At 45.8% G+C, this 13575-nt stretch overlaps 1 protein-coding gene across 3 annotated transcripts in view; it reads right to left on the bottom strand.

Annotated features, from left to right (window-relative positions):
• Positions 1–307: 307 nt before the first annotated feature.
• The window catches only part of fgf12a (fibroblast growth factor 12a), a 394920-nt gene continuing 381652 nt past the window's right edge, over positions 308–13575 (bottom strand). For all 3 annotated transcript variants that reach the window (XM_070882448.1, XM_070882447.1, XM_070882445.1), the window contains one exon: positions 308–680. In XM_070882448.1, coding sequence (XP_070738549.1) covers positions 559–680 — 122 coding nt within the window. In that variant the 3' untranslated portion in view covers positions 308–558. The remainder of the gene's footprint in view (positions 681–13575) is intronic.

The raw sequence follows: 13575 nt of genomic DNA, 5'->3' as shown, positions 1-13575 counted from the left end.
TCCTTTCCTTTCCTAGTACTGAAGCGTCACTAAGATGATAAGGCAGGTTCTGGATCATGGCAAGCAGCTGGTTGGCCAAGTTAAGGTGTGGCCAGCACCGTCGGAACACAGAGCCCTGCATCTGCGGTCTGAATGGACTGAGATGGGTTGATTCCTCAGGTGAAAAAATGGAATACAGGTAGTAGTTTCTAAACCAAAATCCTGTCTTCAGCTTTAAGGTTTTCAACAGTTGAGAAGCAAGAAAGGCCTCTGGCTTCTGAGGGCTATTTGTTTCAAATCTCAAAAGTGTAGGGTAATTTAAGTTCTCTTTTTTTATTTAACGTCTGATAGATGAGTTTACCACAGAGTGGAGAGTTTTGCATAAGAGGAAACAAAACGGAAATCAAGTCCTGATTTAATTCTTCTTTTCTCAATGGCTTCGTCAGTTCATGTAAAGAACTTGCATGTTCAAGAAATCCTCTCTTCCGGATTTATTTAATAATTTAAATTTTTTTTTTTTGTTTAACTTTGTAAGTTGTGCCTGTGGGTCCAGTTCAGATTCCCCATGCCTTTCTCCTGCTATGTACACTCCTCTTGGTTGACAACTTTGCCTCCATTCATGGTGGGCGTTCCCGAACTCTTCCGTGAGCGTCCGGCTTTGTCCCCGATTTCATGCATCGATGGCTCTCTGTACATGCAAACTGGAAAAGAAACAAAAAAAAAAGGGAAGAAAATAAATCGTTAGGTCGACCTCAGATCCACTCGTTTCCCCCACACAAAAAAACCCTCGCCATAGGAACAGGAGGCCATTATCAGACAACAATTTCACACCGAGACACGCAAGGAGATATTGGGACAGGTGACCAACAGGTTTGGTCAAAGAGGTACGTTTTAAGGAGCGTCTCAAAGGAGGAGAGAGAGAGACGGAGAGGTTTAGGGAGGGAACAGATAGAATGGGTCACCAAGGAGAACATTGAAGCAGACGTTCATTGAGATCATGGCTGATCTCTGACCTAATTCCATTTACCCCCCCCTTGCCCCACATATCCCTTAATACCTTTGAATCATAGAATGGTTACAGCACAGAAGGAGTCCATTCGGGCCATCGAGCCTGTGCCGGCTCTCTGCAAGAGCACCTCAGCTGGTCCCACTGCCGCCCTCCCATTCCCCGTAGCCCCGCGAGTGCTCCCTGGGGCTCGCCCCCCCACCCCTGATAAGATCAAAAATCAATAAGGGTTAACAAAAATCTATCACTCTCGGATTTAAAATTAACAGCTGATCTGGTATCAATTGCCGTTTACGGGAGAGAGTTCCAAGCTTCTGCCAATCGGGGAAGTTCCGATCCACCTTGCGGGAAAACCGTGACGTTCTTGTCAGAGGGCTCGAGGTCACCTCCACTCCCAGGACACCGAGACTCGATTCTTCCACCGGCAATGGCAGACAGCTCAACGTATCCGAAGGAAAGCTCTCGCCGTGACTGTTCTGCCGACCAATCAGCTCAAAATGAGGAACATTCGGCCCCGACAAGCCTACGCTTTACTTTAATGGATTGCAACCTCACCTATCCCACTAAGTCGCTCTATCCACAAACACATCTGATTGTCTCTTGGTCCCAGTTCCACTGTCTGCTTCAATGTTCTCCTTGGTGACCCATTCCATCTATTCTGTCCCTAAACCTCTCCGCCTCTCTCTCCTCCTTTGAGACGCTCTTTAAAACCTACCCCTTTGACCAAACCTCTTGGTCACCTGTCCTAATATCTCCTCATGTGTCTCGGTGTGAAATTTTTGTCTGATAATCGCTCCTGTGAAGGTGCCTTGGGACGTTTTACTGCATTAAAGGCGCTCTATATAAACGCCAATTGTTGTTGTTTTTGCACTGAACCACTCACATCATAAAATCCTGAAGTGCAAGAACGCTCACTGATGGTAAGAATGGGAAAGTACAGAAACATTTTGTCCAGGTCCAAAACGCAAATACATTCTCCATTTCTATCTTTCCTTGTCCACTCCCGCCGACCCTCCTCCCCCCGCAAAAACCGTGGGGAATCGTCCACTTTGCCTCAGGGTAGTTAAGCTAATTCCGATGTTTCCACTCACAGCGAGTGTGGAGTTCAGCAGCGAAGTGGTTAAATGGAGGCGTTTCGGTTGTGCGGCGATTAAAGGTATTAGTGCCGCGTTTGCTGTGGGGTTGACAGAGCATTTTCTGCCACACATACTTAATCCCTGTCACTTAGATTTGTGTAGCTGTGCCTCAATTAAGATAATTATGCCAAAAGTCTCATTCTGGCATGACTCACAACTCTCCTCTAAACTTCCCTCTCATATTCTTCCCAAGCTCTGAATATCCCGTCCCACGTGATCTTGCACCTCCTGACTCATTGCAGCTCTTCGATTCCACCTGATTCATTCCCTCACCTCCCTCTTCCTTTTCTCAAACTCAAATTTGCCATCGATTAATTATCAGGCTTATATTTTGTCTTCTCTTTTACTGTTTAATACCCAGTCAGTTTTGTCTCACTACTCTCTGGGAAAGCGCCACACTAAGTTTTACCACATTAAAGGAGCTATATCAATAAAAGAAAGAACTTGCATTTCTATAGCCTCAGGATGTCCCAAAGTGCTTGACAGCCAATGAAATACCTTTTGGAGTGTAGTCATTGTTGTAATGTAGGAAGGACGGCAGCCAATTTGTGCACAGCAAGCTCCCACAAACAGCAATGTGATAATGACCGGATAAACTGTTGCAGCGATGTTGGTTGAGGGATAAATATCAGCCCCAGGACACCGGGGATAACTTATCCCGCTCTTCTTCGAAATAGTGTCGTGGGATGTTTTACATCCACCCGAGAGAGCAGACGGGCATCGGTTTAACGTCTCATCCGAAAGACGGCACCTCCAACAGTGTAGCACTTCCTCAGATTATCTGCCTGGATAATGTGTTCAAGTCTCTGGAGTGGGACAAGACCCCAGAGCCTTCTATCTCACAGGCGAGAGTACCACCCACTAAACCAAGGCTGACACCGACAAGTGGCTGGTGCTTAAGTGAGACCAAGATTGTGATTAAAGTGGTAGATACAGGAACTTGAAATAGTTCCTGTCACTTTGTGAACTATCACAAGATGCAGGTCCAACACATTAATATTCAATGACTCGGCAAGTCTCACATATTAATATTCAATGACTCTGCAAGTGTTAGGCATTAATATTTGATGACTGAATATTAAAGTTTAACACTTGCACAAAAACATAAAAAAGGGATTTCAATGCTGCCCTGAAGTCAGCAAGTAGTGAAAGTTTCCAAAAGATTTTTTATGCACTTTTTTTATGGTAACGCATTTTCAGCAGGTAGAGCGATGTTAATGCTGTGAGAAAGAAATACTCCTCCATTTTAAATAACCAGTGCAGGTGTCAAACACTCCCAGGGCAGGTACAGCACGGGTTAGATACAGAGTAAAGTTCCCTCTACACTGTCCCATCAAACACTCCCAGGGCAGTTACAGCACGGGTTAGATACAGAGTAAAGCTCCCTCTACACTGTCCCATCAAACACTCCCAGGGCAGGTACAGCATGAGTTAGATACAGAGTAAAGTTCCCTCTACACTGTCCCATCAAACACTCCCAGGGCAGTTACAGCACGGGTTAGATACAGAGTAAAGCTCCCTCTACACTGTCCCATCAAACACTCCCAGGGCAGGTACAGCACGGGGTTAGATACAGAGTAAAACACCCTCTACACAGGGCTCATTAACATACAATGTCCATGAGCCACATTTATGTAATTAGTTCCTTTAAAGAAGGAGCTGCATAATTGTTGTGGCATCAGTTGGTTTTGTTGGAAAATCTGTTTCATAAATAGATAAAAAAAAGAATGCTTAACCCGATTATAATCGTACCACAATTGGCGGCCGTGCCTTCAGCTGCCTGGGACCCTAAGCTCTGGAATTCCCTCCCTAAACCTCGCCGCCTCTCTCTCCTTCTTTAAGCCGTTCCCTTAGACCTAAGTCTTTGACCAAGTCTGCCCTAATATCTTATGTGGTTCGGTGTCAAAATCTGTCTCTTACAAGGAGCCAGCACAGGCATGATGGGCCCGCAAGATCGCCTTCTGTGCTGTATCTTTCTATGATTCCAATGAATATCCTGGTCAATATTCACCCTTCAACCAAAAACAGAAAGATTGGGCAGACAGCCCCATTGCTGTTTGTGGACGACAAAGGAAATTAAATGGTTTCCCCACACATAACAACAGTCACTGCACTCTGCAATTCAAAGTATAAGAAGAGCTTTTCCGGGAGCGGTGATATATAAACTGGGGGGGAGGGGGGGGGGGAGGGGTGAGGGCTGTATAACTACCAGCTTTTCTTACAGATGCACTTAAAGATTCAGCTGCATCTCAGTGGGCAGCACCCTCGACTTGAGCACAAAAATCGAGGCTGACACTCCAGTGCAGTGCTGAGGGAGTGCCGCACTGTCAAAGGTGCCACCTTTCGGATGAAACGTTAAACTAAAGCTCTGTCTGCTCTCTCAGGTGGACATAAAAGATCACATGGCACTATTTGAAAGAGGAGCAGGGGAGCTCTCCCTGGTGTTCTGGGGCCAATCTTTATCCCTCAACCAACATAACAAAAACAGATTATCTGGTCATTATGGTGTTGCTGTTTGTGGGAGCTTGCTGTGCACAAATTGGCTGCTGCGTTTCCTACATTACCACAGTGACCACACACCAAAAACTACTTCATTGATTGGGACGTCCTATGGACGTGAAAGGTGCTGTATAAATGCAAGTCGTTCTTTCTTTTAGAGTCAACTTGACAATTCATTGGCTGTAAAGCACTTTGGGACGTCCGGTGGTCGTGAAAGGCGCTATAGAAATGCAAGTCTTTCGTTCTTTTTCTTCTTTCTCATTGTGTGCATGTTTCCTGACCCTACCATTGGTTTGGCTGACACGGGAGTATGGTGAGGATTTTGCCACCAGCTTTGCTCAGTCGGAGACTGTAACCCAGAAAGTAAAAGAACTGGAGCGAAATTTCAGCAACGGCAGAAAATTCCAGAACAGGGCAGATTGCAGCGTCCCCCCAACGTAACCCAACGTGACATTGTTACAGCAGAGAGAGAGCAAGGAAAACGGCCTCCCAGCGGCTACAACTTGGACATATTTCATTTTTGCACTGAATTATTGAATCGTAGCAACATAATTCTCAGATTACAGCACTCGTTTACTGTACTCAAGAGCACTGTAAATGCAGGGCAAGTTACTATGCTCAGAGCATTTAATAAACATCACAATTCATGTGTTTTTTTTTAAAAAAGAGCAGTGAATGACAGAACACACTATACAATACAACAGCTTCACAGGACAGCGACAGCGCACAGGTACAAAACCGCAAATGAATAACAGAGTCACAGAGCAGAGGGTTCAAGCATATCCACGGAGCCATCTTACAGCGCTGGATACCGATACCGAGGAGACACGCAGCCACTGTTAGTAATTTGAACAAATGTGTTAATCACACATGAATGGGAACTACAATAGCAGCAGGGGACAGCATCCTTTCACCGACCTACATAGGCTGGGAACTAGTGGAGTGGACAAGGGAGAACCAGTGGATGTGGTGTATTTGGACTTTCAAAGGCTTTTGACAAGGTCCCACACAAGAGATTAGTGTGCAAAATTAAAGCACATGGTATTGGGGGTAATGTATTGACGTGGATAGAGAACTGGTTGGCAGACAGAAAGCAAAGAGTAGGAATAAACAAGTCTTTTTCAGAATGGCAGACAGTGACTAGTGGGATACCGCAAGGTTCAGTGCTGGGACCCCAGCTATTTACAATATACATTAATGATTTAGACGAAAGAATTGAATGTAATATTTCCAAGTTTGCAGATGACACTAAGCAGGGTGACAGTGTAAGCTGTGAGGAGGATGCTAAGAGGCTGCAGGGTGACTTGGGCAGGTTAGGTGAGTGGGCAAATGCATAGCAGATGCAGTATAATGTAGATAAATGTGAGGTTATCCACTTTGGTGGCAAAAACAGGAAAGCAGAATATTATCTGAATGGTGACAGATTAGGAAAAGGGGAGGTGCAACGAGACCTGGGTCTCATGATACATCAGTCATTGAAAGTTGGCATGCAGCTACAGCGGTGAAGAAGGCAAATGGTATGTTGGCCTTCTTAGCGAGAGGATTTGAGTATAGGAGCAGGGAGGTCTTAGTGCAGTTGTACAGGGCCTTGGTGAGGCCACACCTTGAATATTGTGTACAGTTTTAGTCTCCTAATCTGAGGAAAGACATTCTTGCTATTGAGGGAGTGCAGCGAAGGTTCACCTGACTGATTCCCGGGATGGCAGGACTGACGTATGAAGAAAGACTGGATCGACTAGGCTTATAATCACTGGAATTTAGAAGAATGAGAGGGGATCTCATAGAAACAGGATTGCACAGCTTAGATGCAGGAAGAATGTTCCCGATGTTGGGGAAGTCCAGAATCAGGGGTCACAGTCGAAGGATAAGCGATAAGCCATTTAGGACCGAGATGAGGAGAAACTTCTTCACTCAGAGAATTGTGAACCTGTAGAATTCTCGACCACAGAAAGTTGTTGAGGGCAGTTCGTTAGATATATTCAAAAGGGAGTTAGATGTGGGCCTTACGGCTAAAGGGATCAAGGGGTATGGAGAGAAAGCAGGAATGGGGTACTGAGGTTGCATGATCAGCCATGATCATATTGAATGGTGATGCAAGCTCGAAGGGCCGAATGGCCTATTCCTGCACCTATTTTCTATGTTTTTATGTTTCTATGAAACGTCCGTCCGATTTGAGACGTTTTTTACAAATTGAGTTGAAACCATGAGGCCCAAAGCTCGAGCAGCCCATTAAAAAAAAGTTTAATCTATAGTTCTAAGAATAGATTCTTTGAAATATTAGCATATTAAATCTATACTGATATGTAACTCGAGGCAGCTGTCGTGTGAGATTAAACTCAATCACTTTGTGCCAATTTTTTCCCTCGCACTCTTCTGTCCTCAATGACTGTGGTCTATCTCACCACTCCCCAAGGCACTGGCTCTTCCAGTGTCAGCCGTGGCTCAGTGGGTAGCACTCTCGCCTCCGAGTCAGAAGGTCGTTGCAGTGTATTTGCTTCATGGGTTCTCTGTGTAAGAATTCACATTTTCTGTAAAGAACGAGCTGGCTTATTAGCAAAGGTTTGTACAAAAGGGACTTGGGCAGGACTGGAACTGATGTTCTGGGGGTAACATTTGCGAATGCAGTTCGGGAGTGTTTAAACTAATATGGCAGGGGGATGGGAACCTATGCAGCGAGACAGGGCGAAGTAATATGGAGTCAGAAACAGATGGTAGAAAGGTAAAAAGCAATAGTGGAAGGCTGAGTAAACAAAGGCAAGAAACAAAAAGGGCCACACTACATCATAATTCTAAAAGGACAAAGGGTGTTAAAAAAACAAGCCTGAAGGCTTTGTGTCTTAATGCAAGGCATATCCGTAATAGGGTGGATGAATTAACTGTGCAAATAGATGTTAACAGATATGATGTGATTGGGATTACAGAGACGTGGCTCCAGGATGATCAGGGCTGGGAACTCAACATCCAAGGGTATTCAACATTCAGGAAGGATAGAATAAAAGGAAAATGAGGTGGGGTAGCATTGCTGGTTAAAGAGGAGATTAATGCAATAGTTAGGAAGTACATTAGCTTGGATGATGTGGAATCTATATGGGTAGAGCTGCAGAACACCAAAGGGCAAAAAACGTTAGTGGGAGTTGTGTACAGACCTCCAAACAGTAGAAGTGATGTTGGGGAGGGCATCAAACAGGAAATTAGGGGTGCATGCAATAAAGGTGCAGCAGTTATCATGGGTGACTTTAATATGCATATAGATTGGGCTAACCAAACTGGAAGCAATATGGTGGAGGAGGATTTCCTGGAGTGCATAAGGGATGGTTTTCTAGACCAATATGTCGAGGAACCAACTAGGGGGGAGGCCATCTTAGACTGGGTGTTGTGTAATGAGAGAGGATTAATTAGCAATCTCGTTGTGCGAGGCCCCTTGGGGAAGGGTGACCATAATATGGTGGAATTCTACATTAGGATGGTGAATGAAACGGTTAATACAGAGACCATGATCCAGAACTTAAAGAAGGGTAACTTTGAAGGTATGAGACGTGAATTGGCTAGGATAGATTGGCGAATGATACTTAAGGGGTTGACAGTGGATGGGCAATGACAGACATTTAGAGACTGAATGGATGAACTACAACAATTTTACATCCCTGTCTGGTGTAAAAATAAAAAAGGGAAGGTGGCTCAACCGTGGCTATCAAGGGAAATCAGGGATAGTATTAAAGCCAAGGAAGTGGCATACAAATTGGCCAGAAATAGCAGCGAACCCGGGGACTGGGAGAAATTTAGAACTCAGCAGAGGAGGACAAAGGGTTTGATTAGGGCAGGGAAAATAGAGTACGAGAAGAAGCTTGGAACATTAAGACGGACTGCAAAAGCTTCTATAGTTATGTAAAGAGAAAAAGGTTTGTAAAGACAAACGTAGGGCCCCTGCAGTCAGAATCAGAGGAAGTCATAACGCGGAACAAAGAAATGGCAGACCAATTGAACAAGTACTTTGGTTTGGTATTCACTAAGGAGGACACAAACAACCTTCCGGATATAAAAGGGGTCAGAGGGTCGAGTAAGAAGGAGGAACTGAGGGAAATCCTTATTAGTCGGGAAATTGTGTTGGGGAAATTGATGGGATTGAAGGCCGATAAATCCCCAGGGCCTGATGGACTGCATCCCAGAGTACTTAAGGAGGTGGCCTTGGAAATAGCGGATGCATTGACAGTCATTTTCCAACATTCCATTGACTCTGGATCAGTTCCTATGGAGTGGAAGGTAGCCAATGTAACCCCACTTTTTAAAACAAGGAATTATAGACCGGTCAGCCTGACATCGGTAGTGGGTAAAATGATGGAATCAATTATTATGGATGTCATAGTAGCGCATTTGGAAAGAGGTGACATGATAGGTCCAAGTCAGCATGGATTTGTGAAAGGGAAATCATGCTTGACAAATCTTCTGGAATTATTTGAGGATGTTTCCAGTAGAGTGGACAAGGGAGAACCAGTTGATGTGGTGTATTTGGACTTTCAGAAGGCTTTCGACAAGGTCCCACACAAGAGATTAATGTGCAAAGTTAAAGCACATGGGATTGGGGGTAGTGTGCTGACGTGGATTGAGAATTAGTTGGCAGACAGGAAGCAAAGAGTAGGAGTAAATGGATACTTTTCAGAATGGCAGGCAGTGACTAGTCGGGTACCGCAAGGTTCTGTGCTGGGGCCCCAGCTGTTTACATTGTACATCAATGATTTAGACGAGGGGATTACATGTAGTATCTCCAAAGTTGCCGATGACACTAAGTTGGGTGGCAGTGTGAGCTGCGAGGAGGATGCTATGAGGCTGCAGAGCGACTTGGATAGGTTAGGTGAGTGGGCAAATGCATGGCAGATGAAGTATAATGTGGATAAATGTGAGGTTAGCCACTTTGGTGGTAAAAACAGAGAAACAGACTATTATCTGAATGGTGACAGATTAGGAAAAGGGGAGGTGCAACGAAACCTGGGTGTCATGGTACATCAGTCATTGCAGGTTGGCATGCAGCTACAGCAGGCGGTTAAGAAGGCAAATGGCATGTTGGCCTTCATAGCGAGGGGATTTGAGTACAGGGGCAGGGAGGTGTTACTACAGTTGCACAGGGCATTGGTGAGGCCACACCTGGAGTATTGTGTACAGTTTTGGTCTCCTAACTTGAGGAAGGACATTCTTGCTATTGAGGGAGTGCAGCGAAGGTTCACCAGACTGATTCCCAGGATGGCGGGGCTGACATATCAAGAAAGACTGGATCAACTGGGCTTGCATTCACTGGAGTTCAGAAGAATGAGAGGGGATCTCATAGAAATGTTTAAAATTCTGACGGGTTTAGACAGGTTAGATGCAGGAAAAATGTTCCCAATGTTGGGGAAGTCCAGAACCAGGGGTCACAGTCTAAGGATAAGGGGTAAGCCATTTAGGACCGAGATGAGGAGAAACTTCTTCACCCAGAGAGTGGTGAACCTGTGGAATTCTCTACCACAGAAAGTTGTTGAGGCCAATTCACTAAATATATTCAAAAGAGAGTTAGATGTAGTCCTTATTACTAGGGGGATTGAGGGGTATAGCGAGAAAGCAGGAATGGGGTACTGAAGTTGCATGTTCAGCCATGAACTCATTGAATGGCGGTGCAGGCTCGAAGGGCCGAATGGCCTACTCCTGCACCTATTTTCTATGTTTCTATGTTTAACGATCAAACAGAACCAGACCAGTTCATCCACCAGGCTCACAACTGCATGCCTCATCGTGGAGAACCTGAACTCATTTAACTACGATGGTAAGTACTGCAGGGAATCGAATACGGCCAGGGTGATCTCCTGGACTAGTTTCAATTGCCTGGATGGGTCGGAGAGAAATTTCCCAGATTTATTTTGTCCAATTGGCCTGGATTTTTATCTGGTTTTTGCTTCTCCCAGGAGATCACATGGCTCCGGTTGGGGTGGAGTGTAGAATGTTTCAGTGTAAGGAGTGTCGCAGTTGTGTGGGGCGGACTGGTTGGGCCGGGTGCTCTTTACCTTTCTGCCATTATTCATTGTTCATAGGTTTATATGTAACCTTCAGAGTTGCTGACCAAGAGCCGTGCGGCTCGTTGTCGGCTGGCGCGGACACGATGAGCCGAAATGGCCCCCGTCTGCGCTGTAAATTTCTAACTGGGGTTTTATTGAGTCATGTGAACATCATGTGACTGGCTAAGCCACTCACAGTGCAACAGCTCCACAAGCCTGTTAGCATGCTCACTGGTGCATACATTACATTCGTGAGTTCGAGTTCCGCTCCAGAGACTTGAGCCCATAATCCACGCTGACAATCCCAGTGTCAGTACAGTGGGAGTGCTGCTCTGTTGGAGGTGCCGTCTATTGGAGGAGACATTAAACTGAGGCCCTGTCTTTAAGGGGTGTGAAATTATGCTGCTGGACTCCAGCTTATGAACACTTAAACATTTAGCAGTGCCTTTAACCCATTGAATAGAAGGGAGGCATGTTTCAGACAAACGCATTAAGCACTCGTAAATCAATATCCCACAACGTGATTTCACTGCCAAAGTTGGACACTCTTAAGATTTTGAGAAGCAGATTCAGATTAAGTGCTTTGGTTACAAACAGTAATAACTTGTATTTATATAGCACCTTTAAGGTCGTAAAATAACCCAAGTCGCTTCACAGCAGCAATTATCGAACAACATTTGATAGCGAGCCATATAAGGAGATATTAGGACAGGTGACCAAAAACGTGGCCAAAGAGGTAGGTTTTACGGAATGTCTTAAACAACAACTTTTATTTATATAGCACCTTTAACGTAGTAAAATGTCCCAAGGTGCTTCACAGCAGTGTTACAAGACAAAACAGATAAATTTGACACCGAGCCACAAAAGAAATAATTAAGACAGATAACCAAAGGCTTGGTCAAAGATGTAGGTTTTAAGGAACATCTTGAAAGAGGAACGAGAGGTAGAGAGGTGGAGAGGTTTAGGGAGGGAGTTCCAGAGTTTGGGGCCCAGGTAGCTGAAGGCACGACCATCAATGGTGGAGTGATGAAAATCGGGAATACGCAAGAGGCCAGAATTGGAGGAGCGCAGACATCTAGGGAGGTTGTAGGGCTGAAGGGGGTTCCAGAGAGTGAGGGGCGAGGCCATGGAGTGATTTGAAAACAAGGTTGAGAATTTTAATCTTGAGGTGTTGCTGATCCAGGAGCTAACATAGGTCAGCGAGCACAAGGGGTGCAAGATCCTGCAAATCCCCTGGGAGGACAGGTGCACCAATGTCAGTGTTCTCGATCAGGCCAACATCCCAGCATCGAAGTACTGACCACACTCGACCTGCTCCGTTGGGCGGGTCACATTGTTCGCATGCCCGACACAAGACTCCCAAAGCAAACACGCTATTCGGAACTCCTACACGGCAAGTGATCCCCAGGTGGGCAGAGGAAACGTTTCAAGGACACCCTCAAAGCCTCCTTGATAAAGTACAACATCCCCACCGTCACCTGGGAATCCCTGGCCAAAGACCACCCTAAGTGGAGGAAGAGCATCCGGGAGGGCGCCGAGCAGCTCGAGTCTCGTCGCCAAGAGCATGCAGAAACCAAGCGCAGACAGCGGAAGGAGCGTGCGACAAACCAGACTCCCCACCCACCCTTTCCTTCAACCACTGTCTGTCCCACCTGTGACAGAGACTGGAATTCCCATATTGGATTGTTCAGTCACCTGAGAACTCACTTTTAGAGTGGAAGCAAGTCTTCCTCGATTTCGAGGGACCACCTACGACGATGATGGGTGAATCGGGTCTTGGTGCGAGTTAGGCCACGGGCAGCTGATGTTTTGGATGAGCTCAAGTTTACGAAGGGTGGAAGGTGGGAGGTCAGCCAGGAGTGCGTTGGAATAGTTGAGTGAAGAGGTAACAAAGGCACGAATGAGGATTCCAGTAGCAGACGAGCTGAGGCAGGGGGTTGAGAGAAGATTGTGACTAGTGAAGGTGATGCCTGCGATATGTTACTGCCCAGGAACACAGGCCAAAGTATGGCATGCTGAACAGACCTCTCTTGGCTGGTCGACCGACTGCTCCATTGGGAAAGGCAGCATGTAACTGCAGAGTATAAAGCAGGAAGTCCCGACTCTGATTCCTGGTCTGCACTGACTTAACTAATCTTCGTTGAGGCACCAAAATTAATTTCAGGCCGAGGAATGGAGTAAAGTCAGCCAGACTTCCTGCTCTTAGAATCATAGAATAATACAACGCAGAACGAGGTCATTTGGCCCATCGTGTCCGTGCCTAAATGCTAATCTGCTGGAAAACAGGCATGTGCGAGGATATAGGGTAAGGACTGGTCAGTCTCAGCTGTGATACTGCCTTGTGCATCCCCCACCTTTGGCAGCCGTGCCTTCAGCTGCCTGGGCCCTAAGCTCTGGAATTCCTTCCTTAAACCTCTCCATCTCTATCTCCTCCTTTAAGATGCTTCTTAAAACTAACCACTTGAACCAAGCATTTGGCCACCTGTCCTAAATGTCTCCTTCTTTGGCTCGCTGTCAATTTTTTTTGTCCTGTGACGCGCCTTAGGATATTTTTTCATGAATTGGATGTGGACATCGCTGGCAAGGCCGGCATTCATTGCCCGTCCCTAAAGGTGGTGGTGAGCCGCCTGCTTGAACCGCTCCAGTCTGTGCGGTGAAGGTCTTATTATAGTTTCTTGTAGCGGTTTAATACTGAGCAGCTTGCTGGGCCATTTCAGAGGGCAGTTAAGAGTCAACCACATCGCTGTGGGTCTGGAGTCACATGTAGGCCCAGACCGGGTAAGGACGGCAGATTTCGTTCCCTGAAGGGCATTCGTGAACCAGATGAGTTTTTATGACAATCCGGTAGTTTCATGGTCACCATTACTGATACTAGCTTTTTATTCCAGATGTAATTAATTAACTAAATTTAAATTCCCCAGCTGTCGTGGTGGGC

Source organism: Pristiophorus japonicus, chromosome 6 (genome assembly GCF_044704955.1).
Source record: "Pristiophorus japonicus isolate sPriJap1 chromosome 6, sPriJap1.hap1, whole genome shotgun sequence".
Lineage (NCBI taxonomy): Eukaryota > Metazoa > Chordata > Chondrichthyes > Pristiophoridae > Pristiophorus > Pristiophorus japonicus.
Note: the sequence above shows the minus strand (reverse complement) of the source record. Positions and strands in the feature narration are given on the sequence as shown.